This window comes from Colletotrichum tamarilloi (genome assembly GCF_030869305.1).
Source record: "Colletotrichum tamarilloi strain Tom-12 chromosome Unknown Scaffold_131.1, whole genome shotgun sequence".
Classification (NCBI taxonomy): Eukaryota; Fungi; Ascomycota; class Sordariomycetes; order Glomerellales; family Glomerellaceae; genus Colletotrichum; species Colletotrichum tamarilloi.
In genome coordinates this window covers 55,365-80,450 of record NW_026849514.1, presented here as the reverse complement: position 1 = coordinate 80,450, position 25,086 = coordinate 55,365, and the positions used below count along the sequence as shown (strand labels likewise).

The 25,086-nt window shown below is 51.0% G+C and overlaps 11 protein-coding genes across 11 annotated transcripts; 6 read left to right on the top strand and 5 right to left on the bottom strand.

The window, feature by feature from the left end:
* Positions 1 to 519: 519 nt before the first annotated feature.
* On the top strand, positions 520 to 2,534 carry CTAM01_14715 (uncharacterized protein; the record flags this gene model as incomplete). Its single annotated transcript, XM_060530714.1, has 4 exons — positions 520 to 585; positions 634 to 1,003; positions 1,136 to 1,409; positions 1,838 to 2,534. 4 exons carry the CDS (start codon positions 520 to 522, stop codon positions 2,532 to 2,534), a joined length of 1,407 nt encoding a protein of 468 aa, XP_060374736.1.
* A 522-nt stretch (positions 2,535 to 3,056) lies between these two features.
* CTAM01_14714 (dihydrodipicolinate synthase) lies at positions 3,057 to 3,717 on the bottom strand (the record flags this gene model as incomplete). Its single annotated transcript, XM_060530713.1, has 2 exons — positions 3,057 to 3,530; positions 3,586 to 3,717. 2 exons carry the CDS (start codon positions 3,715 to 3,717, stop codon positions 3,057 to 3,059), a joined length of 606 nt encoding a protein of 201 aa, XP_060374735.1.
* Positions 3,718 to 7,752: 4,035 nt separating this feature from the next.
* Positions 7,753 to 8,754, top strand: CTAM01_14713 (uncharacterized protein; the record flags this gene model as incomplete). Its single annotated transcript, XM_060530712.1, has 1 exon — positions 7,753 to 8,754. The coding sequence occupies one exon, from the start codon at positions 7,753 to 7,755 to the stop codon at positions 8,752 to 8,754; it is 1,002 nt and encodes a 333-aa protein (XP_060374734.1).
* A 297-nt stretch (positions 8,755 to 9,051) lies between these two features.
* Positions 9,052 to 9,905, bottom strand: CTAM01_14712 (uncharacterized protein; the record flags this gene model as incomplete). The annotated part of the gene is made up of 3 exons (XM_060530711.1): positions 9,052 to 9,480; positions 9,574 to 9,704; positions 9,878 to 9,905. 3 exons carry the CDS (start codon positions 9,903 to 9,905, stop codon positions 9,052 to 9,054), a joined length of 588 nt encoding a protein of 195 aa, XP_060374733.1.
* A 442-nt stretch (positions 9,906 to 10,347) lies between these two features.
* Positions 10,348 to 11,610, top strand: CTAM01_14711 (uncharacterized protein; the record flags this gene model as incomplete). The annotated part of the gene is made up of 1 exon (XM_060530710.1): positions 10,348 to 11,610. The coding sequence occupies one exon, from the start codon at positions 10,348 to 10,350 to the stop codon at positions 11,608 to 11,610; it is 1,263 nt and encodes a 420-aa protein (XP_060374732.1).
* Positions 11,611 to 14,670: 3,060 nt separating this feature from the next.
* CTAM01_14710 (uncharacterized protein) lies at positions 14,671 to 15,228 on the top strand (the record flags this gene model as incomplete). Its single annotated transcript, XM_060530709.1, has 1 exon — positions 14,671 to 15,228. The coding sequence occupies one exon, from the start codon at positions 14,671 to 14,673 to the stop codon at positions 15,226 to 15,228; it is 558 nt and encodes a 185-aa protein (XP_060374731.1).
* Positions 15,229 to 16,204: 976 nt separating this feature from the next.
* On the bottom strand, positions 16,205 to 17,020 carry CTAM01_14709 (uncharacterized protein; the record flags this gene model as incomplete). Its single annotated transcript, XM_060530708.1, has 1 exon — positions 16,205 to 17,020. The coding sequence occupies one exon, from the start codon at positions 17,018 to 17,020 to the stop codon at positions 16,205 to 16,207; it is 816 nt and encodes a 271-aa protein (XP_060374730.1).
* A 951-nt stretch (positions 17,021 to 17,971) lies between these two features.
* Positions 17,972 to 18,593, bottom strand: CTAM01_14708 (uncharacterized protein; the record flags this gene model as incomplete). Its single annotated transcript, XM_060530707.1, has 2 exons — positions 17,972 to 18,022; positions 18,231 to 18,593. The coding sequence occupies 2 exons, from the start codon at positions 18,591 to 18,593 to the stop codon at positions 17,972 to 17,974; spliced, it is 414 nt and encodes a 137-aa protein (XP_060374729.1).
* A 378-nt stretch (positions 18,594 to 18,971) lies between these two features.
* On the top strand, positions 18,972 to 19,229 carry CTAM01_14707 (uncharacterized protein; the record flags this gene model as incomplete). The annotated part of the gene is made up of 2 exons (XM_060530706.1): positions 18,972 to 19,038; positions 19,102 to 19,229. 2 exons carry the CDS (start codon positions 18,972 to 18,974, stop codon positions 19,227 to 19,229), a joined length of 195 nt encoding a protein of 64 aa, XP_060374728.1.
* A 2,871-nt stretch (positions 19,230 to 22,100) lies between these two features.
* Positions 22,101 to 22,352, bottom strand: CTAM01_14706 (uncharacterized protein; the record flags this gene model as incomplete). The annotated part of the gene is made up of 1 exon (XM_060530705.1): positions 22,101 to 22,352. The coding sequence occupies one exon, from the start codon at positions 22,350 to 22,352 to the stop codon at positions 22,101 to 22,103; it is 252 nt and encodes an 83-aa protein (XP_060374727.1).
* A 773-nt stretch (positions 22,353 to 23,125) lies between these two features.
* Positions 23,126 to 24,400, top strand: CTAM01_14705 (uncharacterized protein; the record flags this gene model as incomplete). Its single annotated transcript, XM_060530704.1, has 3 exons — positions 23,126 to 23,319; positions 23,377 to 23,601; positions 23,656 to 24,400. The coding sequence occupies 3 exons, from the start codon at positions 23,126 to 23,128 to the stop codon at positions 24,398 to 24,400; spliced, it is 1,164 nt and encodes a 387-aa protein (XP_060374726.1).
* Positions 24,401 to 25,086: the final 686 nt, after the last annotated feature.

Below are 25,086 nucleotides of genomic sequence, written 5' to 3'. Positions count from 1 at the left end.
TCGAAGCAGTAGCTTCGAATAATGAACTACTCCCTTATCATCGAGATCCAAATTAGGTAGGTAACCCCCAGGTTTTGTTGCTTGTTAGTGCGGGGTTGCGAATAGTCGATTTGATGCATTAGGCGATGGACCCATTTAATCCCGTGGAAACATGCCTATATTGTCACGGCCCATCGGGACCTCCAGAAATCATTTGGATGAACAATCCTGCGTGATTAAAAGTGCCTCTCTCTACGATATTAACGATCTGAATTGACTCTTTTGTAAAAGTTTCCGCCGAAAACGACGAATAGACAAATGCCCGACTGCTCTCTTAGTCCATACCTACCTTTCCTGTCTCCATAATGCCGATGTCAATTAGGCGTCGAGTTGAGCATACACGAACCTTTACGGGGTGTCGAACTTGCCGGAGCCGTCATGCAAAGTGCGATGAAGGGAGACCAGAGTGTGCAGCTTGCCGCCGAAATGGGATCACCTGCGCTGGCTACACCGCTCGTCTAACTTGGATCGAAGATTGCGATGCCTCTGGAGAAGCAACTCGGCGCGGCCCTGAAGTGCCTGAGTACCGGTACACCTTATTTTCAGGTCGGATTCATTTCCGTGTGGTGGTCTTTTCTGCACATGCTGACGCGGAAGGCTGTGTCCTTAGACTCTGAACGTGAGATCATGAGCAGCCAGCTCACAGATAGCCTTGGCTCAAAGGCAGCCGGGAAAGTGCTAGCCGAAATTGATAGGGCGTCCAAAACATCTGAGCCTAAGAAGCCTTTTAGCATCTCAAAAGGACCTTTTGGGGTGTTCAAATGTCTTAAACGAAGAGAAGTCTCTCTAAGTCAGCTATCACTGTCGCCTATTACCTCAGAGCATGATAATAGCCTACTTGTCGATCCTGAAGATGAAAGTTTTCAAACGGGAACTGACCCACGAGAAGATTTCGGCATTGACTGGTCTGAGAACGAACTCGAAGGATCTATGCAGTCATCACTAGACTGCTTAGATCTCTTGGTTGCCCAGAGTGATTCCATCACCGCCTCGGACCCTTTTTCAGCCTTAATGCCTGGCCTCCAATCAGATTTCTCTGTCAACGTCTTGCCAATGAGTTGGCCGGGGGATGGAGAAGGCAATACTTGTGGGGAAGACAGAGATATCATTGCACCTGTCACCAATGCTATTGAGACAGACAACCATTTGGCCACCTCCCATGCTAATGTCGCCACTATCATGACTATACCGCCTACATCATTATGCCTCGGAGCTTCTATTTCACGAACAGAGGTACCTGAACAGGCACAAACGCTGCTTCGCTACTACAAGAGCCACGTGGGCTCTACCAAAATTTCTGGACAAGGAAAATTCAAATCAACTTGGCAACTGTTATTCCTTCCTTGTGCCTTCGAGACGTTTGCGGAGTTGTCAGTGTTGAATGAGGCATCTCAAAGTCGGCTGGCGATTCTGTGCGCATTACTTGCTCATAGCGCCTTTCAACTCAACAAAACGGATTTAACACCGCGTTTCCCGAATTACTGGCAACATCTGGGTGACAAACATCAAGAACGAGCTCGAATGCATTTGAAGAATGCTGTGAAGGTAGAGGTCCACGATTCTGGATTAGGTGGATACAAAGACTTATTAATGGCCTTAATCGCTATGGCCATGGGATCTGTGAGTATTTTTTGTTGAAATTCCAGTCTTTCAAAGCTGACGGACTTCAGTTGTGTCATGGAAGCCGTGACTCACGCGTCTTCTTGCTCGATGCTGAACGTTTGATACGAGTGAAAGGGCTTTCTAGCCACAACTCTGAGATAGTCAGAGTCCTTCATCACACCTATACCTATATGAGGGTAATTGCAGAGGCTACTTACCCCTTCTTGGATTCTGAAAGCGAGTCTGATCGCACAAGCTTGCTTGGAGTTGAAGCAATTGCACACGGTAGTTTCCATATTCGAGAGGAGTCCCTTAACACAGGTCTAGATCCCAACGAGGAAAAGAATGAGACAGTCGGGTATGCAGACATACACCTTGAGTCACAAGGTCTTTGGCGCGAGACATTACATTCGAACATACACGGCATCCCTGAGTCTCTCATGACACTGCTGGCTCAGACGATTCAACTCAGCAATGAGAAAGATCACCTCGAAACTCGCGCACGCAGCAATCCGAAGCTTGCTATTGACCTCAAAACGCACGTCAAGACTCTGGAGGGAAGAATATGGACCTGGTCAATTGAATCCGAAATAGCAATACTATCTGCGGCCGGCAAATCGCAGCCCATCGATAACGGGACGAACTTAATCACTCAACCTTCTACACAGTCAATGGTACAAGCGATGCATCGAGCGTTGATCATCTACTTCTATCGCCAGATACGCGATGTTAGCGCCATGCTCCTCCAAACCGTCATCGATCAAGCTTTGGGGTACTTGAGTCTTGTCTTGATTCAATGGTCAGAGGCGACGACTTTGCACTTGGTATTGCGTGGACAGTCTATGTTTGCGCCAGGGAATCCATATCTCCAGAACTTCAGGAGAGAGCACTGAAGTGCATCAGCATTACTGATGCCCGAGGGCTGCATCTCACTTCAAAGCCTTCTGCTGAGGCAGTTTCGTTGCTATGGGAAAAGAGGCGGCCACTGAAGTCGTTGATTGATCATAGTTTCCTCCTGAGAGAAACCTTATGCCTTGGTTGATCGGCTTAAAATGGCAGTTTGGTGAGTGATTCCAGCTTCGGGCAGTATGCTCAAAGAAGCAATGAAATAATTGAATAGCTAATTGAGACCCATCATTGCCTATATCATGCTTCTTACTATCGTATTGAAAGAAATTTAAAGGCAGAGAAGGGGACTGATCACAGCTTGACTCTCGCGGTTTCGAGCAAAGCAGCCAATCCTGCCCGAGGACCCTCCTTGAGAGGAGCGAATGGCTTCCTGACCCCTCCGGTCTTCCATCCTCGAAGCTCCATGCCTGATTTGATTGCAGAAGCATAGTAGTGGTAGATTTCAAGCCACTTACAGATTGGGAAAATCTTTTCCCAGACCTCCCGGCTCTTCTTCAAATCGTCCTCTACGGCCAGGGTTCATTCCAAAGCTCGACAGAAAGCTCGGGAATAATATTGACGGCACCCCAGATGGAACCCTTTGTGCCCGCAGCCAGACCATAGAAGGTCAGAGTGTTCAAGTCGTTGAAGGTCGTAATCTTTTGACCGTAGGTCAAGAGCAAGTCAGTCAAGACTGGAGCATTGCCCGAGGTGTCTTTCAGGTATTTGACACCGACGTCCGAAAGTGATGCAATATTCTGGGCTGACAAAGTCAACCCGCTGATGCTCGGGATATTGTAGTAGAGAATAGGTAATCCACTTGCGTTATGGATGGCTTGGAGGAACTTGCGTGTCTCCTCGAGGTTGTGAGCTTCGTAATAGGGCGGGATAACTATGACAGCAGCCGCGCCAGCCTGCGCGGCGTGAACAGCCAACTCGCCAGCGCCCTTGCTCGTTAAGTCACCGGTGCCAGCAACGACAGGAATACGGCCAGCGGCTGACTTAATGCAAGTTTCGGTAAGAATTCTACGCTCCTCCACCGTGAGCGCAGCGAACTCTCCAGTACTTCCGCCGGGGACCAGGCCATGGACCCGACGTCAATAAGGCGGTTAACGTGCTGGTCAAGGGCAGCAACGTCATGCCTCCGCCATCTGCGAAAGGAGTAATAATGTCTGCGAGAATACCCATAAGTTCTGGAGAGTTGGCCAATGTGACTGTGATGTCGGATGATCTTGCAAGTTTGGCATGAAGTAGATACGGCTTTACAGGAAGTAGTAGAATGAAAAGATTGCTTGATACTGACTGGGTGTGTTAGTCTCTTCAAGTTTGTTTCGGACTGAGTCAATGGAAGACTAGATACGTATTTATTTCTTCCGATGAAAGTCATCAAGCAATGTTTCAGACCCAAGTTTGCCTGCTCCTCTCGTCGCTTACGCGCATTCACTCCGCTTCCGGTACCACATATTGTTGATTATGTGCATTCGCCACAACTCGAGTCACTCAAACGAGATTAATGCCAAAGAGCAGCTCGAAAGAGAATGGATAGAAGATCCACGCGTATTGCCTCTCCAGATCTGTCTTCTCATTCACCCGATGAGGTACATTTTGTAACGGTCGTTGACTAGGAAGCTCCCTTTTGCAGAAGCAGAGGGGGGTGGGGATTCTCCTGGAAACGGCCTCGTATCAAAATCTCATCCAAAAAGGGCAAGTTTCCACGCCGGTACTCCGTAGAAGCTGTGCATATTAGCTTGGATCACAAATCGGCAAGCCTCATGTTTGTTTCCATCTCTAGCAGCTCTTGTTCATGATATGTGATTGAGAATCTCAGTGCAGGCATCAAAAGGGTGCTCCTCACATAAACCGCAATTACCTGACTATCTCGCATAACTAAATGCACACATCAACTCAGTGTCTTAGCTGGTTTTTGCCTTTCGAAATGTTACGACTGCGGCAAAGTCGAGGAAAATTCAACCGCCACAAAACATAATATTCCAGAGTTTCATATTTCCAGCACAATAGAGAGTACTGCTAATGTACGGCACCCACGCTAAGGAGACGGCAATTGCCTTCCCACCCCCAATTTTCGACTTATTCGCATTGAGAAGACGCGCAGAGCTGCGCGAAATGTGAAACGTGTCGAAAGATCACTATCTTGGCGTGGATTGGCTCTTCACTCTGAAGCAATTCTTTATTACAAATTTCACATGGGCGACATGCGTTAGAAGTATCACGATTTAGGATTCTCTCGCACAGCGCGTCAGTATTCTTAGTGATGTCCTCCTGGCTCTTTAATGAAATAAAATGTTTCTTTCGAGAGGACTTGCTACCGTCACCGAGTGGACCATTTAGCAGTTGCCTGCAACACACCGACCGTATCTGCCCTTGCCGTTATGTAGTGGATCGCAGTAGGCGAGACTGAATGTGGCTGTCCACATTGACATCGAATACTGCAAGTGAATTACTAAGATGTTGAAAGAGCTTAGTGTGAGTTCAGCGAGGCGGATAATACAGAATTGGGGTCAATAGACCCGACTTAGTGAGACAAGCAGAATAAGACTTCAACAGAATGCGCAAAAATGACTTATCACGTTGAACCTCGACCCAATGAATAATATCGTTAGCTACATGTGAGAAGCAAGCGCTGAGCTTCATAGACTCTCATAGGCTCTGAGATGGTGATAGGGATGCTTTCTGCCGAGACCTTTGATGAAGAGCATGGCACTTCTGTAGAAGTCTGAATGCATTTTAATTGATCAGAAACCCATCCGAGAAGCCGAAATTTGGCATGGCGTTTACCATGCCGTGGATGATATGGTTTCATAACACGTGAACCTTGGCCTATGGAATGGATCGGAGACATGATCTAGGCGTTTGGAATTCACGAGTACATCAGTTCGATGGGGCTTGGGGGCCCTGAGCTGGAAGTGAGTCAAAGCAGGATGCACGCTGCAGAAGACTACCTTTAACAAAAATATACATGCCATTTACACAAGCTTTCGTAGAAAAGCCAATGAAATATGTAAGGCATCCATGGCTGAGTTGGGAATACCATTGGACTTGGGGTGTCAGGTCAAGCAGGGGTACTAGCCGTGTGTTCAGCTCCTCCTCGATCAAGTGACCCATCATGTTTTTGTCGGTTCCACTCGGACTCGCCGTTCTTCTATGAGAAACTTTTCAGACATTTTCAAGCAGAAGGAGACAACTCATTCACCGCCAAAAAGAGTAAACACCGTCCCAGCCGCAGGTACAACATCCTCAGATGAGCCTAGTGTATGAAGTGTACGTTCCTTTTTTTTCCCCACAAAATATGCCTTCCAGACCTTGATCCAGGCTCTCGGAGGGGATCGGGTTCCTAGCCTCCAGGAATCGAAAGTCGGCTACGTTCACCGCAGCATCGGAGAATTCTTTTTTCTGAGGAATGCCAGGGGTCCCAACATGGTTAATGGGGTTAAGGCAGGGGTATTTTCAGCTAGTGGGGAAGACGTTTCCTATCTTGAGATCGTTCGGGGCTGGTCACACTAGTTTGCAAACTAGTGAATATCCCATGTTAACCATCAGCAAACCAACGTGAAAAGTACGTCGGAGTAAGCTAGCTAATTTGACCATGTGAGCGGGTGGCAGCGCACCGTTCAGGCCTAGGTGTTGGCTCCCGTACGGCTGCACCCGCAGTAGCGGCCAGACGATAGCTTGAAATGACCGTTCTGGACTGTTGTATCCTAGTTGACAACGTCGCAATGCAGCAAGCACCCCGAAAATAGGGCCAGAAAAACGCATGGCCTGACAAGGTACGATTTGAGCTTACTTGAAATTGGTATTGTTAAGCCGAAGGATTTTGTCTCACTTCGGAGTCGTATGGAGATGGACGTCCCGAAGTAGAAACAAGCATCTCTTGAAAGGGAATGCAGGGAGATGGGAATGCTTGCTGCACTATGCCATTCAGCTTTCGGATCCAAGCCCACGGTACCGTCAAGACATAGTAGATCACTGTTTAACTCTATCGTTTTATATTACTAGAGGATTACCGCAGTATATATAAACGCTACCCTGCCCTCGAATTCCGCACTATTTAACCTTAACCCTTTTTATAAATTACTTATCCTTTCCTCTATTCTACCCTCTCCCTTATTAAAAAATTATTAAAATCGTAGTTTTAATAACTTATTAATAAGCTAATATTACTATTTAAAAATAAGTAACTTATACTTATATATAAGTATTAAAAGTCTTATTATTATAAAAATAATAATAAATATACTAAAGTACTTAAAAAAGCTTTTTAATAAATTTTTAATACTATTTAAATTATAGTCCTCGAGTTATAAAAAAAAGCTAAAGCGCTATATTAATACGGCCCTATCCGTTTTATTAGTACTAATAATAGTCTTTTTAATATAAAATATATTATTAATATTTTACGGCCGCGTTACTACGTTTTATAAATCGTACTTAATATTAATAAGGATTTTAATATTATTTTTTAGTTCGTTTTTTAGTTTTTTTATTAAGGCTATTATTATAGGGTTAGTTTAGTTATTAATATTTTAATAAGTATTTTAACTTAATATACTTAGAGGCTCTTATAGCCCTTAAAAAGAGGCTTTTAAAGGACTTATAATTAAACTTTTTATTTATTACGAGCGAAGTTATTATAATTAAAACTATAGCGTTACGAACTTTAATAATAAGTAGTTAATAATATAGTTATTTTTCTCTTATAGCGAGCTTAAAAAAGTATTTTAATTTAAGTACTAAGTAGGTACTATATTATTTTATTAAAACTATATTTTTATACTTATGACTTAGAAAGAATTAATTTTCTTTGATAATAAGGTACTTAGAAGATATGGTGGATCATAGAGCATTCTGGGCATGAGTCTCGTGGAGAAGAAACTCCGCTTCGGTCTCGTCCGAAGCTTAGAGTAAAATCTAGCGAAGCATTGGGGCTTGCTGAACTATACGAATTTCAGCCGCGATGCTTCTAGCCCAGTCTGAGCAAAATTGCGGTCTAGACAGACTCAAGAGCTTGAAGCATGAAGGCATACACAGAGCTATCATGTATATAAACCACTGGTCAAACTCGAACAGAATATGTTTCTTACTCACTCATCACCTCGACTGAAGCAACTTTCACCTTCGCCTATCACTTTACACAGCTTGCAGTCATACAATATTTTTAAAAGAAAATCAAAATCCTCTTAGCTCAGGTTCTTAACTTCCGCTACGATGAAATCCTCCATCATCACTGCCCTCGTCGGCGGCATCATCGCACAACGTGCTGCCGCCACCCCTGCGGACGAACTCTTCGCACGTCAAGCCGGCTGCAACCGTGACAACTGCTTCCGCGCGCTTCTCGGTTCCAAGCCCGGCCCAGCTTCGGCATCGGCAGACTGTTCATCATGGATGCAGGTCACTGAGACTCCTTGCACTTCAACCGCAACCCAGACGGCCACCGTCGTATCGTACACCACCACCTTGGCCAATGCCTATCCCGGGCTCAAGAAGATGAAGCGCGACGAGATCGAGGCTCGCCAGGCCTTGACCACCACCGCTGCTGCCCCGGTCTGCACACCCGCGCAGAACCGCCCAAGCAGCATGCCGGCCTACGCTGAAACGGGTTGCAAGAGCACCATCGGAACACTCGTTCCCACGGCGCGCTACTCGTCTGCCTGCTCCTGTGACGGCATCACCGCCACAACCACCACGCTGGCTACCCCGGTCACCACTATTACTGTCACGACCACCGTCGAGGCTGCCTTCACGCCCACGGCCACACCCACAGCATTCGTCCTGCAGGGTTCCGGTGACCGGAGCCTGTACGTGACGGTCGATGGCCAAGGCGCGCTCCGCCTCGTCCGCGACGCGTCCGTTGCCACACCATTCTACGTCGACAAGGCCGGACAGATGCGCAACTTGAACAGCCCGGACAAGGTCCTCGTGGACTACTACCAGCCCGACCCTGCCACGGCCAACGACAAGGTTTACAGCGGCTTGCAGGGCACCGGAAACTACCCCATCACTTGCTCGTACACCGGTCGCTCTGACGGTGCGTACTACGGCAACTGCCAATCGAGCGGCTCTCCTACTGGAAACCCTGTTGTCTATGGCTTCGGATACTGCCCGAACCAGGGCGGATACGTCTACATGATCCCCAACAACTCGAACGTTCGCTGTGCTGGAGGTTATGCTTTCCTGGGCTTCTGGCTGCAGGCATACACCAAGGCCTGAAGAGCCTAGAAGCTGTGTTTTTTGTGTTTTCTATTCTCAGAGAAGACAGTTTGTATGAGACTTTTTCTTCTCAAACAACTCCTTCAGTCAAAGAAGCTATGGGCCTTCATCTTTTCCTTAATTTATAGCTTTCGATAGTTCATCGTGGCGTTTCAAATTCCAATTCATTACAAGTTTAAATGGTTTACTTTGAGAAGATTCAAAGATGTGATGATGCGTGGTTTTCATTATTATGTCGTTCGAAATGTTGGCTAAAAGTCGAAGTTATTGTAAGAGATTCAATTGCCCGCTTGTACTTCAGTCCGCACGCTGAGCCACCAACTCACACTCGATGAGATTCTCAACATGCGACTGGCCGCACTTCCAGAAATTGACGATTCTCAAATTCAAACCGCTCTCCTCAACCAGCTGGTGCCAGTGATCTTCAGTGCGTTCCAACGCCGAGAGCTGGTTCATCATCAGAATATCGCCCGCTGTGGCCTCCCAGTAAGCACACGTACGCGGAATAACCACCTCAAAAATCAACAATTTGCTGTATCCGGGCTTCATCGCCTCTGCCAGGGAAGCTAGAATCTTCTTGCATACGTCATCTGGCCAGTCGTGCATGATTGAGTGCATGAAGTAGGCCTTTGCGCCTTTGATAGGCTGCTCGGTCGAGAAGTCGTGTCTCATCAGCTCGATACTGGTGTCAATGCCCTCGACGTCGTTGATGACGACGGGAAGATCCTAAAGGATGAGTTCCTGCTTGACTGTTAGCAAGGATTCAAGAGAATATAGTGGGCCCCAAGCAAGATGAATCCTGTGACAAGAAAGACTGACGCCTGGATGATTCGAATACATCTTCTTGAAATCGTCAATGTCATGGCCAAGGCCACCGGCCACATCTACCAGAAGTGTTGCGTCGGGCGAGCTATCTGCATCTGGGAACAGGACTGAAGTAAGGAGCAAACCTAGGAAAAAGGTTGATGTGTACGGGTTCACGATGCATGCCAAGGAAGACAGTGAAGAGAGCATTGTAAACCCAGAAAAGAATGCGGAGACATCCTCTTCTGGGCGCCAGAGTGATACGTATCCCGAACGAAAGGACAAAATTGTCAAGAGTAGCACCGTCACCATTACATACGACCAGGGAGAAGAAGGACCGACTTCATCAGCAACGCGATGGGCTGCAATATGAGTTAAGTTAGAGAAGATAGCATCACTGAGAATTGGCTTTCAGCCCTTGTTGATCAAGTAAAGTGAGACTGCCGCGTTGCGGGAGACGCCAGTGACAATCCAGTATCGTATCAAAGAACATTGGAACACGCTGAACCAACGGCTGCTACGTCCCAAGAGAATATGAGACGGGGACGAGCCGCAAAGCCGCCTTCATTGCGCTGATCTCCTAGCCAGTCAGGTTTCAGAAACGTTGCTGAAACGGGTGGGGGTCCTCCTCGATGCCAAGACCACAACACGGCAAGAGGCAGCTTTTTCATCCCATGTCCACAAGGCGGGATACTTTAACTCCACGTCAGGCAACTGACAGAAATGCAAATTCGTCTCATAAAAAATAGAGCCTCCGAATTTTAGGTTTCCTTACACCTTTAGACACACATGATGCTGTCTTCATCATTGCTGTTCCCTCTCGCGTTCGCGTCTTACACGGTCGCATCAGAGGCCCAAGTATATTTGGGCGGGGTACGAACATGCCCTTGGACACCACTCGAGACGCTCTTAGAATGTTCGACTTGGGACATTGCGACAGAAAGAAAGCAAGATACGGAGACTAGGCAGAGGCAACGGAATGAGACGACAGAAACTGAGCCATTAGGATGGACGGGGCCTCACGGGTGCGCAGGAGCCTACTGCTTATACGCAAATCGCGGCTTTGCAAATGGGCGTGGGATCGTCATCATCTCGACACCAGAAAACGTGCATAAAGCAAAGAGCTTGGAACAAGACCTGCAGACTCCAAACCGAGAAGATGATCCGTCATCACGGAACCCATCCTTCCAGATCGCAGAGGTAGAAGGCAAGGGACTCGGCATGCTCGCCAACAAGACCCTTGCCTGGGGCGACACAGTCATGCTCAAGACCCCAGTCCTCCTCGCCCACCGCGCCTTCATCGAGCGCACGCCAGCAGCAAACCGGCACTTCCTGCTCGACAGCGTCGCGAGCTTCCTGCCAGCTGCAACACGCAAGACCTTCCTCGGCCAGATGGGGCACTTTGGCGGCCACAAGGTCAGCGATATCATGGCGACTAACTCGTTCCAAATGGACCTTGGCGGCGGTGCACAGGGCGACGGCCACCATTACGGCAACTTCCCCGAGGTGTCGCGGTACAACCACGACTGCCGCCCCAATGTCGCCTTCCGCATCGACGGCCTGCGCCACCGCACCACCATCGTCAGGCCGGTCAAGCCTGGCGAGGAGCTGACGATATCATATCTCGACCAGCTCGGCGTTCGCTCTGTGCGGCAGCACCGCGCCAAGAGGGCGTGGGGCTTCGAGTGCGGGTGCTCGCAGTGCAGCCTGCCCAAGAAGCTCGCCGCCGCCTCGGATCAGCGGCTGATGGAGGTGGAGGAGCTGGAGAGGCAGCTCTCTGATATCGGCGCCAAGGTGACCGTGGCCACGGTGGAGAGGTTTTTGAAGCTGTATAAGGAGGAGAGGCTAGAGTCGAAGCTGGCAGGCGCGTATACGACTGCAGCGCTCAACTTTAATCTGCTTGGGAGGAATAAGCTGGCTGTCAAGTATGCTAAGCTAGCTGTTGAGGCTGGTACGATTGAGAGCGGGCCGGAGACGGGGGATGTTGAAGCGATGAGGGAGTTGGTGGCGGATCCGAAGAAGCATTTTACTTGGAAAGGGAGGCTTAGATGAGGATGCACAAGATGGAAACTCATGGCCGGCTTTTCTTATGGTCAATCGGAGTAGCCACTCAAAGCGCTCGCCCAATCTTTTCAGCCCCTCATCATCGCCTTTATGGGAGTATAAATCGCAGTGAAACCCGTGTGGATAAGGACACAGATCTTCTCAGCTATCATCAGTCCTCTATCACCGCCTTAGGAGGGGTTAAAATTGCAGTGAAGGGTCAAAAGAGCCAATCCTTCCTCATGCACGAGTACAAAATCTCGCAGCTTTGGCGGAGAGAGTGTGTATTTGAGCAAGGGCTTGCCCATCCTCTTAACAAGGTGGGCAATATACTAAGAGGAGAATGTCCATACCGAGATTAAGGAAGTGATTAGGAGCAGACACAACTCTTCACTGCCAAAAGGACAGCATGGCTCGTGAACTCCTCTCGAAAAGAAGCTCTTAGTCAAAAGCATACCAACAACAGGGATTCATCCCAAAAGGGAAAGCAGCAGAGTCAAGCACCCTGCCACAACCCGAAATGAGACACCTTGTCGTCCTGTCACGGTCAGCAATAACATTAGACACTGCATGCGTACTCCATAGCTCCACGTGGGTCATGATAGACGCAGGTTGACGCAGGTCCAGACTGTAAAGAGCATTCGACCCAGGCAACTCTTAATTCTCGTCGAAACATTCGTTAAGAAGCTGCACAGCAGCTTATTTGAATGTAAAATCTCAGATCCTCCCGTGACGTTTTGTAAAGAACGCGCCCCAGGGCCCAGGCTCGAACGCAGATCCGGGTCCCCACAGGAAGCGGGTTCCCTCATCTAAGTCCAACGGGCCCCATCACGATAACCTTTCGGCAGATCCGGGCTGCGGGCCGTTCAATTGTTTCTCGAATGGTTGCCGCGCGGCGAGTCGGCCGAGCCGTGGTTCTTGGTCTTCAATGTGACACAGAAGCTTGAGGGGAATGCGGCTGTTTTGAGCAGGTTATCCTACGTTGACGGTAGAGCGCAATTCCCAGATCGTCGACTGATTGCTGGGATTGTTCTGGGCTCTGGGTAGTTTCGTGGTGTGAATCTCGTCGGTATAAACCTAAATGACAACCACATCACAAGAGAGATCATCCACAACTAAATACTCTTTAATCTAAGGGCACGAGGAAGAATGTTTTTAAAGTCTGGTAAGGTTATCGTGATCGCTGTTCTACTGCGTAGGGCGTGCAAACGTCCCTGAAGATCGTTTATTTTGGGTCATGGGGACTCCGCCAAGACACCCGAAACGGTACAATGTCAAGCTCTTTCGCTGTTTGTGGTGAGCCCGGTGAGCTCGGTGAAAGAATGATTCGCTGAAAACTGACTCGCCCAACGGCGTGTCCTCGTATGATGGAGAAAAGCTCGGGGCATGAATTTCTGGACCGGCATGCTGTATTATATTGGAAGCCCAATGCAACTCGGGACAGGCGCCCTTCCCCTAGTCGCAGAGAACGGTCTGCCCGCGCCGTCAACTGCATCCAACAGAGAGGGGCGTTCTTCCCTCCCACTTCCTTCTTGCGATGGTGGATGGGTGTCTCACGCGCACAGAAAACGCCGGCAGTCCGGGAGGGAAAATAAAAAGATCGAGATCGAAGACACGGGACGCTAGCCCCAGGAACAAGGAACATGGCGGCAGAGAGGAAAGTCGGCGCCGTGGGCTGGAGAAGGTTCGCTGTGCGCTGGACGTCCTTGTGACGGGATGACAGGCGGGCGGGTGAGAAAGGGACGGGGCTTGGTTGGTGGTGTGTCAAGGTGTGGGGAGGCCCGAGGTGCCGGAGGGCCCACTCCGGCCTGGTCTGGCGAATAGCAATGGCGCTTTCTCGGCCGATGCGGAATTTTTGAGCATCCACCCAGCCACCCCGGCCACGAGCCAGTGACGTAGCTGTGATGGTCCTCGGCGGGATTCACGCTCAACTTCTTGTCTTTTTTTTCTTCCCTACTGCGATGTACTAGCCCTAGCACGCCTAGCTTTGAGTCGTATCGCGAACTAACCTTCTGTCCGGCATCGCCAGCTTGTTTTTTCTGATCGTCTAGGCCTTTTGTTATGGAGAAATCTCAATTGGGATACCTGGTGCTGTGCGGGCGACCGACCCCCCGCCCTCCCTTCCTCCTCTCCCGTGTAAGACAAGACGTAATGTTCCCTCCATATGAGGAAAGTTGAGACCAGGGTTGTGGTTTGATTCATCAAATTCAAACGGGCCTCCTTGCTCGAACTAAAACAATTGATCAAAACGGCGCATCAGAGACAATGGCCCCCGAGACGCGGTGGACCCCGCGTTGGGTAAATAGCTTCTTTGTCTTGGACGTAGGGAATGGCGGTAGAGCTGGAGGTAAAACAACCTTGAACTAACACTCGCTCAGGCGCAAAAGCTTGAAGTCCCCTCAAACCCGGGTTACTCGCAGTTCGGCAGACCAAGCTACCGAGGGAAAATGCTGCATATCTGCGTCGTAGTCCGTGGTGTTAGTCCAAGATTTACCCTGCAAACTCGAGCGGGGGGGGGATTCGACCAAGAATTCCGTCTGCCTTTCCTGCGCTTGTTCGATGCTACCGTCAATGCCCATGGCACGAAGAAAATGTTTCCACTCACACACTTGTTCACTTTGCTCCCCGATGCTGTTGGCTCTCATCACTGGCTCTTCGTGACATCCCTACCCCTGCTTGTCACATCCATAAGGCCCATGAAATGCAGGCCCGGGCTTCCCACCCAGCCCCATTCAATCGTCCTCGCCGGGGGGTGGTCTTTGAGAAGTTCGCTTGGCAGATTTGCAGTGAGCCATACCCATAAGGTTGCCCTGCCCTTCTCTTATTGGAATGCGCTCATTATGGTAGACGGGCGTCATATTCCTGTCACCAACTACATACTATTTATCACTTGTTACCTCCCCTCCCCGCCATTTGCAAGGTCTAGCTCAGCTGTCATCTGAGGTCTCGTCTTCCTTCGGGTGTCTTTACTAGACTTCACCCATCAACGGCCACTCACACATAGCTCCCACCAGTCCTACATCAGATACAACATACACCACCATCCAAAATAAACATATTCTTAACACCATGGCACCGATAACACCAATTTCACATACACTCTTGGCCCTCGCCGCAGGTCTCACAAAACGTCACCCATCAGACTTCCTCCCACCAACAAGAACCCTCCCCTCCCCCCTTCGCGCCATCCTCGCCTCCCGCCAAGTCGTCACGACAATCACCTCGACCCCCGAGACGACAGAGGAGTCCGCCTCCAATAACAACCTCAGCGGGGGCGCCATCGCCGGCATCGTCATCGGCTCCATCGCCGGCTTTCTCCTCCTGCTGTGGATCGTCAAGTCGTGCGGCATGTGGAGCCGGCCCAACGACTGGTCCGAAAAGGACGAGTACGACGAGCGCAGTCGCCGGTACCGCGGCCGATCGCCCGGCTCAAGGCATCACAGACGCACGCAGCACCGGTACCACCACGAGACCTCGAGGCACAGCCATAGCCGGCGCCCGTCGTATGTGGTTGACGAGGTCCGGTACACACAGCCTGTTGTCGTTGACAAGAGGAGGAGGGCTAGCGGGTCGCCTTTGCCGCCTGCGAATGTGTACCGTAGCAGTCGCAGCAGGACGAGATACTAGACACGAAGGAGGGGAGGAAAGCTGGGCTCCTCTGGTGAGATGAGGACCCAGCTGCATGATTACATGCTGTTGTTGTCAGGTGTCTTCGGGTTAATTCCAGATTCCCGAGGACTTTTGTTTGTGTAACAAAGACACAAGGAGCGAACACAACTTTACGACTTTATGAAATGTATTTATTTGCGTGCGGTGCAATGTAATTAGACCTGATACCAAGAGCAAAGTCATCTGTATACATCAAAGACGTCTCTCCCTTGCAAGCCTGGTATATGACATGTGCTAGAATTGTGCAGACGTGGTGGCGTTTCGCGTATTCATCTCATATCCTGTGCTTTGAAGTCGCATACTACTATCGGGGTGCAAGAGAATACATAAGTACGCAGTGTCCCAAAGTCTGATGTAGTACCAAGTTCGCCGTGGACGGAAGAGTATCAAGACTTTGCAACGCCGGTGAGGAGGGAAGCTTATCATCTCGTAAGTAAGTGACTGTCAGAGCAGCGCCCAAGATACCTCAGATTCAATGGCTAACACTTTAGATGATGCCCAAGAGGCCTGGGGGCCATGTCTCAGGTTGAACACTGATAATGAAGTTACATCCAGTGACCAAACCTTGCTACTATAGTAGATGAGCTTCCAGCGCTGATTGAGATATGTATCCTATCATTTCGAATCGTCACCGTTGTCATGTTACTAGCTATTAAGAGCACTCAGATGTCGCTACAACATCTGCCACATACGAACATAGTCATGATTCATTATCCGCACAAACGGTTAGCTAGAGTTGTAGAGCTGAAGTTGCCTGTATTACCACACAAAGGCATCCCTCCATCTAGTAGAAGGGATTAAAAGCCTTCTATATCCATGTAACCCATTGCCTAATCCATGACTCCTAAAAGTGGATGTCTCAATTCCCGAGTATAACGCCATTCCCATATTCTTCATCATAGTGTTGACAGCACAGAAAGCCCGGATGCTTAGCTCAGCCCGACTTCGTCTTGTTCTTCTGAACCCAGTCGGCCCACTTCTTGTATTCGCCATACTCCAAAGACTCTTTCTTACCCTGATATCGCACGACCTTGAGCTCGACGTCCTGCCACTTGCTCTTGCTGCCCATCCACCCCGCCTTGCGCATGAGGCTCACCAGCGTCTCCTCCTTGGTCCACTCCTGCTCGACGGCAACGTCGGGGAGGTACGTCGCGCCGTAGCGTTTCCCGTGGTAGAAGAAGCTGATGCGCAGGCCGTGCACGCCGAGGGTCCAGTCCATGGCGTCGTCGGCGTCCTCAAAGTCGGTGAGGAGGGTGACGGCGACCTCGAGGGAGGGGAGCTCGGGGGCCTCGACGGGCGGGAAGCGCATGTCGTGCAGCGCCGAGGTGAGGGCGTAGCTGGACAGGCCGTCGGCGAGGTCTTGTGCTTCGAAAGTGCCGATGCAGCCGCGCAGCGAGCGGTGGCCCGAGCGGGGGGAGACGGTGTTCCAGGTGACGAAGAGGGGGGACTCGGAGATGTCGTCGGTTTCGTCGTCTTCGGCGAGGGAGTCGGCGGAGGTTGCGGGTGTCTCGGCGGAGAGGGAGATGCTAGAGTCGGAGGAGGCCGAGGCGGAGTCGCTGGAGGGTTCGGCGAGGCGTTGCAAGGCCGGGAGGAGCTTCTTCCCGTCCTTGCCGTCACCGAGGCCGGGTGACAGGGTTTTGGCGTATTCGGGCCATGACTGTTTGATCTCCTTGAGGGACAGTCCCGGCCGCTTCTCCAGGTGCGAAGCCAGAGCCTCGAAGCAGTAGAGGCAGTGTTCCACGGAAGCCATGAGCTCGTTTCAAAAGAATCTGGCGGGTGGTGTGAGGTGACAGTGGTGGCGATGGTGGTGGCGTGTCTTCGGAATGAGACGCAGAGCTACAGGGCGTTCCAAAGAGTTGTTCGGGCTGGCGACCGCACGAGGTTCAGCAGGGGACGCGGAGATGGACGAGATTTGCAGTAGTTGAGTACGGAAGAGAAGGAAATGGGGATGGCGAGGAAAGCTTCCCCCAAGTGAGGTCAGCTCGGGCTGGGGAGGGGCTGCCTGCTTCCGAGTATACCTTAGGTATGGTAGCTCAAGGTGCTGATCGGCGCTACGTACCGCTTCAAACCCCACTTCAGATAACGGAACCCCGCGATTTGGCCCCGGCGGTTGTGCAGTTCTGGGGCAATTATGTCGTGAAATGTCACTGGGCACAATTTGCATAGCTCGGTTATGCTATGCTGTGCCGTGGCTGACGAAGGCTTACTGCGCCATATGGCATGCGCCACATTCCATCAGCCACACCTCGCGATTTCTGGATGACTAAGTTGCTGAGTGCCCGTGAACAGAAGTCGAGGAGGAAGTCGGCGCTAAAAATACTAACGGGCCGCTCTAATGATTTTCCCATATCAAACTCTCCCTGACGTCGATGTAGCAAGGGTCAACCAGTTTCGAAACGCCCCCTGAACAGGAATGACACTGGTCCGAACGCCTTCTTCATCCCGTCATTCCGCTGTCGAAGAAGTGAGCCGCCCCCTGGAACCGGTCTGTTCTCTACGCCTCTCCTGTCTCTCGCAAGGACGAGAAAGTCTGGACCATCCCACGTCCCGGGAGCGCCATTCCCACTGATCAACCTCAAAGCCAAGCTTCACGAATAAGGTACACAGGGGTGAAGACTTGGCAACATGCAGCGGCCGGGGTAGCGTCCGCCGCAGTCCCTCGACTCCCTCTTCAAAACCCCGCCTTCCCCTGCTGACTTTGCTACCGGAACTTGCTGAAAGCGAGCGGCTTACTGTCTGATCTTCGCTCGTCCTAGCCTTGGGCAACAGGGGTTGCGGCTTGCGAGAGAGGAGGATCGATGGGCTTCTGTGACAACGGCACTCATTTTGACTAGTGGGGCCACTGCTACGCGGCTTCTTCGTCACAGCCCAGTTTCAGACGTTGCCCCATCGTCCCCTCTGGAGTCCTCTACTCCCGCGATCGAACCTCACCCCAAAAAGATGCCGATCTATCCACTTACCTGACGTGGGCTTGAAGCAGACACCAGACGGACAGGCTGGGGAAGATGGAAGAGATGAGGACAGAGGAGGAGGAGAAGTCTCCAGATGATAGGAATGGGCCAGTCAATCAGCTCCATATCCCATGGTTTCCTCAACTCTCTTGTTCCAAGTCTTGGCACCGTTCCTGTAAGTGCAGATGACACGCCGGGAAGTCCCTTGTTTTCACCCACGTCGAACTTGGCCTCGTCTGGAAGAGCTCGCGGCTGCCTCCTTCGTGGATGACCAGGGCTATTGAAAGTTGCGAGGGCAGGCGGGTCGCGGCGACCACGGCCAGGGATGGAACCGGGCGTTGGGAAGCCCTGACCGCTTGGTCTCAACTTCATGGTGCGGGAGCGACAGGACTGTAAAGTTCCAGTCAGAATTTGGATGGCAGATCTGCGTGTGTGTGGCCGTGTAGCCGTGCGCTATCGGTGTTCCTCGTCTATAGCGTCCTTGTCTGATGTGTGATGTCGATGGTGATACTTGGCACCGAGAGACCCCCCTGAGGGGACGGGGGGCGAAAGTAAGGTATGTGGGCTTCATCGATAACATACAAATACGTCCGTCTCCTTGCCGTGTTCTGTTTCTTTCGATCTTGCTAGTCATCCAACACACTCTCTCAACGTACTTGACTTTACAACCTTCTCTTCTTGTACAACTTATCTGCTCGTCGCCGGCCGACCACTCGTTCCAATCAACGACTTTTCCAACCAACCGTCAAAATGAAGTACTCCGTTTTCACTCTTTTCGCCTTTGCCGCTGCCTTCGTTGCTGCTGCTCCGACCGAGAGTATGTTGCCATCTCGATTTGGCTATAATGGATGAAGCTTAGGGAATACTAACATGAGCTCAGTGGTCGAGAAGCGCCAGGCTGCTTCCACTGTTCCCGTCAACGAAGCCGCCATGACGGATGCCAACGGCAACATCGTTCCCTTCAACACTGCCGGCGTTTACCAGGCCAACAAGGAAGCCGGTCTCTAAACAATCAAGCCAAACCGACTTAAAGAGAAGGATTGGGAAATAGAGCCCGACGGACACTATCACGAACTGCAAAACGACAACACAATATTATTAAATACGTCCATAAACTCGTAATCTGGCGGCAATACCGGTATGGAGGGTTACAGGGCGATATAGGCATCATGGCAAATCAATCAATGATTTTGGCTTTACTTTGAATTTTGGGACCGGATTCAACGGAATGGGTGACAGACAATATCCCCCCGCCTTCTGTGGCAGATAATTCTGAAATATAACCTGGCAGTCAGTAGCACGCCGCTATGCGGTTGTCACTGGCCTCCAGTCTTTTCTCACAGGAGTCATTCTTGCAGTACCCCTCGCGCTCCCTCCTTTCCATGCTTGCGTTAGCGGCATCATCTCTGATGTGTGTCAATCAATGCGCCAGCCGAACTGTCACTCACCATCCATCATGTCAAACTGACTCGGCAGGTGATCAGCCTCTCGAACATAACCGGAAGAGGAAGTGTCCCGACGACGGTTGCTATTTTCTGCTTCCTGGGAACTTAGGAATACCCAGGCTCGAGGAAGACCATTACTTGGCTGTAAGCTTAAACGCGCAAACCCCACTTCATGTGAGCGGTGGCAGGGGTACGCCTGAGAGGGGCAGCATGCGCAGCTCGCTTCAGACGCATAGAGCAGTGGGCACAACGGCCTGTCTCCACGAGTAGTGAGGAACTGGGGGTCCGGTTTTTCGTCTGGTCGCTCAGCCACGCTTCATCGTCTTGCGAAGCGGGTTCTCTTCCTGCTTTGATACAGCTGCTCCGCTGAATAGCCTGCTGCGTTGCGGACGAGGCTCGGTAATGCGAGTGCCTGTTTCTGGATGCTCCATGGATTCTTTGTTTTTCCAGCGAGCCCCATATGTCTGGATTGGAGGCTGAGTGCAATCGCTGTTACGGCAATGCTGACCCGAGTCTCTGGTCTGTTGGAGCTGTTTGGCAACAACAGACAGGGTGCCGCTCCACACCGCCTATATGCAATGGTCGAAAGTCGATAAGAAGAGGTCGGGATCATTTGCGGGCTCAATAGAGTTTGTGTCTGATGTTTCGTTGGTGTTGTGGCGATTGTTTGGGGGTGTGATGCATCGCAGACAAGGACGTTACATTCCGGGCATCTGGGTCGTTGACAACTTCAGAGTTGCTCAGTTGTCGGCTGATGGAGGACGATCCGACGAAAGTCAATGATCGATGATACTGCTTCTTGACGAGCTGACGTCTTTGACATGAACGTGACGGGACGGGCGGAGGACAAGGATTACTGCTATGGCATGGCCAGGCGTCCGATTCGTGCCTTTGGCGAGTGCGTTATCGTCTGAAACTGACTGCTTGACTTGGCTGCTCGTCAAGTCATACCAGTCGGTTGCCGTTCTACAACGGTGTGCTTGATGCCCTATGGCGATCTTTCATGCTTCCGCATCACTTTTCCCGCCGCACCAGGCGTTCAGATGATGTCTTCTCATTTGATCAGCACACGAACGGAAGCATTGACGTTGAGTCTCCCAATTGAGACATTATTTGGGTCGTCTAAAGAAAAGATTTAAAGTTGAACAGGTAAGGGGAAAAAGCTAAACAGAGATGGAAGGCACAGACGAGAGACAAGGTGGCGACCCACTTTCTAGTTTCCATCGTTTGGGAAGGCTCGATGGCTAGGTATTGCAGTGCACAGCCCTCTCTCGTCACCTCAGGCGTTGACTCACTTGCTTCTTCCACCGTCTTTCAATTCCGCGCTCACCTCCAAACTTGTCTTGGTCGTTTCTTTGTACCAAGACTGTCTGGTAGCCGATGGTCTCGACTGCAGACAAACTAACAATAATCTTCCGAGCTCCCTGCCCTGCCCTGCCGTACCACAACATTGCACCAACGACCCAAACGATGGGTACTTGTCCCGTTGCGTCGGGCTCCAGAGTCACATCCAATGCAACCAAGTGGGTTAGGGACAGACCCAACCTCAATTAAGCTCGTCGTAAACAATCCGGCCTCGCCATGGCATCTCACCTTTCCCATCTACAGTCCTCATCGAGATAAACTCGCGGAAATTCCTCGTGGAAAGCTGCAGCCTTGACGGATCACAGCCTCACCGTTCCATGCAAGGACAACACAAGAGATGAACAGATTGCAATAGAAACCAGGAACCGGACGATGTCTCTCGTCCCTGGCGTCAGCAGTGAGACGCTCGAATTAGCCTTGAACTAGACCGCTTTCAACATTTCTCCCCACCCTGTCAGCCCTGCTGAAAATGCCGTTGGTTTCTTGGGGAGGAGACCAGAGCTCAGAACAGGCTGAACAGCCAAGGAGAAGTCACCACATCATCAAACAGACCAACAAGACCGGCCCAGTCACCCACGTTCGAATGTTGGACCAGCCAGTTAGTGGGAATCCCTCCCCACCACGACTTTCACTAGTTACAGCAGCCCTCGATGGTTCTGTTTCGGAGACCAGTGCACCCAGAACGAACAAAACGTGTCTGCCTGTGCCGCAAAATGACACAATTTCCAATGGTTTGGGCGGGGAATTTTACAAGTGGACCGGTTTTGGTTGATTTTGCCTGCGCAGCCACCACAAGCGCGTCTCATGCATCGACAGCCGATCCTGAAGGAAGACGACAAGCGCGTAGCGAGATGAAATTGGAGCCAACCCTTGATCTGCCCGACCCTCCACCTCGCTATAGAGAGCCGAAACTCTGGGACCGCATTTCCTGTTTTGTTCGACATCAGCTAGGCTGTGAAGCTGGGTGCGCATTTGTTGGCACTGCGAATCACCTGAACAAGAAGGACTTTGCAGCCATCTGTTCGAGGTACCGCGCTTATTGCCCACTATGCTGTTGTCTGCCATGCTGTCAGCGCAGCGTCTCTGGCAGTATCAGGATGCTCGCTATTGCCTGGTCTGCGAGGGACGAGGTGGGCATGAACTGATGGCCAGGGCCGCTTGCCTGATCGAGTGATATCGATCGTATGGCCCTGACCTCAGCCGCAAACGCCATTCGATGCCTCACACAGCACAGAGTAGTGGGTGGGATGGCAACATTCCACCATTCGGCAAGATACTCGCCCTTGCGTGGTAGTCCACGGAAGGGAGCCGCGCAGGGCATAGGGGTGGTGGCTATTCTCGCGGGAAGGCGTCACGGCGTTAATCTCCTCATGGCCCGAGACCCTGAGATCACCCTAGCTTAGCTGCTAGGCTCCAACAATCCAACGATGACTAGCGGAGGACCCCCGTTGCTCCCAACGTTCCCACTGCTCAGACTCCTTGAGTCCTTCTCCAAAGGTATCCATTACGCCCCCGATCAGTGCTAGGAGCTGAACTGGGCTGACAAGGGGCAGCTCACTGCGGGAACCTGAAGGGTTTGTCCAATGAAACAATCGTGGCTGTATACAGAGTACGCTTCATCGCTTTCAACCTGGAGTAGAGCGGCCCCAGATGCCCTGATGCCCAGCCAATCCGCCTAGGGCAGAAGCAAGTTGTGACTAGAGCGGTGTTTCCTGGACAGGGCTTGGTGTCCCTCGATATACTGCAGCCTGGCTGGGAATTCCTCTTGCTCATTTCAGACGTCCCGGCTTTCTGGAAGAGGTGGTTTTATATATAGCAATTTGCAGACACACTCGAATCAAGCAACTACCTGCCACCTGGGTCGCCTCATCACAGCCTCCCTTTCCGCGCTTCTCGGGCCCTGTTCCAGCTGACTACCCCTGTCGTCATTGTTATGATTTTCATCCTGTCTAAGACCTTCAGCTTATAACTCCCTGTGTTCGCCTTGAGTCCAGACTAGTCTTCCTCAGCCTCGAACAACAACATCAACTCCGGCGACCCGAGTCAAAAGCCTCCGAGGAACATCGTCCTTACCACAAACAAGAAACCGCAGCAATGGTTCTACACCGCCAACAAGCTCAGTTCGACCGGTCAAGATGGCGCATGGCGCTGCTTGTGCCTCTTTGGATCCTTCAGTTGCTAGTCTTCCTCGTCGTCATCGCTCTCTTCTCTTGGCGCCTATCGGATACTCTTAGGAACTGGGAAACCGAGGAGGAAACAAAAGGGATGTTTCCCATGGTAGAGGTCGTGTAAGTCAGGGTTGGGACTGTGTTTACCGTCAAGTTCGTGTACTGACCCGGGTGTAGTTGGGAATCTGTCAACATCGCCTTCTCCCTCGTCTGCCTATTTTCCACGTGTTACGAAATCTCAAAGCTCGCCGCCGAGACCCTGACGCCATGGACCATGCTTTTTACCCACATTTTGAAGATCGTCTGCTCCCTGGCCGTTCTGGCTCTCGATGTTGTGGTATTCGTGCAGAGAAAGGACAGCCACTACTCAGTTGTTGGTCTCGGCTTGGATTGTTTTCTTCTGTAAGCCACGACGATAATCATGACTCCCTTAGGGACACAATTAACAACACACAGAATTCTCGTCGCCATACCAGGCGTTTACTCGATCCAGACGTACCGCCGACTCGTCAAGTACGACGATTATCACTACCCCGTAAACCACAAGCCCTACGGCTTCAACGACCTCGAAGGCGAGACCTCCTACAATGGTCGCCTTTCCATCGGCGGCCTTAGCCTTGCAGACCGTTCCCTCCGCCGGATATCCACATCCTCAACAAAGTCATCGATTCAGAAGCATGAAACACAACAGACGGCACAGCAACAGCAGCAGCAGGAATCCGAAGCGACATCCCTACAGCGCAGACCCTCACAGTATAACAACGAAAGAGACACGCAGTTCGATAGGTACATGGTCGAACGCGCCATGAACAACGAGTTTGGGTGGGCGAACAACAGCAGCAGCCCCGGCGCGGATCCCCTTGGCCGCAGTGACAGCTACGTCGCCAGCGGATCCATGTCGAACGGAAAGGTCGTTACGCGGGAGAGCATGGGACGCGCGCCGAGCTGGGGCAGCTCGCATGTTCTCGTCGCCGTGCCGGAGATGGACGAGGAGGAGGCGGTGCATGGTCGTGGGGGGGATAGGCAGGCGCTTCTTGGACACCGGAGGCAGGACAGCGACGATAGTGTTGTCGGACCGAGCAGCCCACCGATTTTGTCGGCTATGCCGCCGCCACCGAGGATCGAGATCGAGGAGTCGGATATTGTTGGCGGCGGTGCTGGGGAGAACACTTGGGAGCGGAAGCGCAAGAGGAGCCAGTGATGCTTCCATGGTGCTCCAACTCCCAGGGAGAAAAGGCGGATGACTGAAAAATGGTGGACGGATATACCCTTCTGATTTTCGAATTGTTTTCTTTCACTTCTTGCACAGACACTCGGTGTCTGATTGCAAATTTGTATACTTTCCATCTCATTATACGACATGGGTCACGGCGTTCCGGGTGTTGGATCGGACGACACCAAAAGGGGAAAAAGATGGGATGGAAGAGAAATCCCAATGTTCACGAGCCACGGCTTGATTTTATATCGCTCTCGCTTTTTAAAAAGGACACTTGACTACAAAGCATTACACTGCGTTACAATTAGTTTCCTCTGACTGGTCTTGTTATGCAAAAGTGCCTCTCATGGTAGGGTCCGAGTGGAGGTGCGCCTTACACGGGAATCATACGTGAGGTTCATGGTCTTAACTTCGAGAGAATATGGATCTCAGGTCAGTGTGCTTGGCTTGATTTGCTTGCTGACATTTAAGGGCCTTTTTCTTGACGGTAGCCTGATTCTCTTCCCGCAAATCGCTTCTCTCCATTCGACTATCGGCACCTAGTTCCCTTTACAGGCAACCGTTTCCACGCCAGAAAAGATTCTTCAATCGAGCGAAAGTACACATGCACATGAGCACGTATACAACCAGTAGAAATATGCTTTGTCTCAATTGCTGACTTGGTCTAAGAT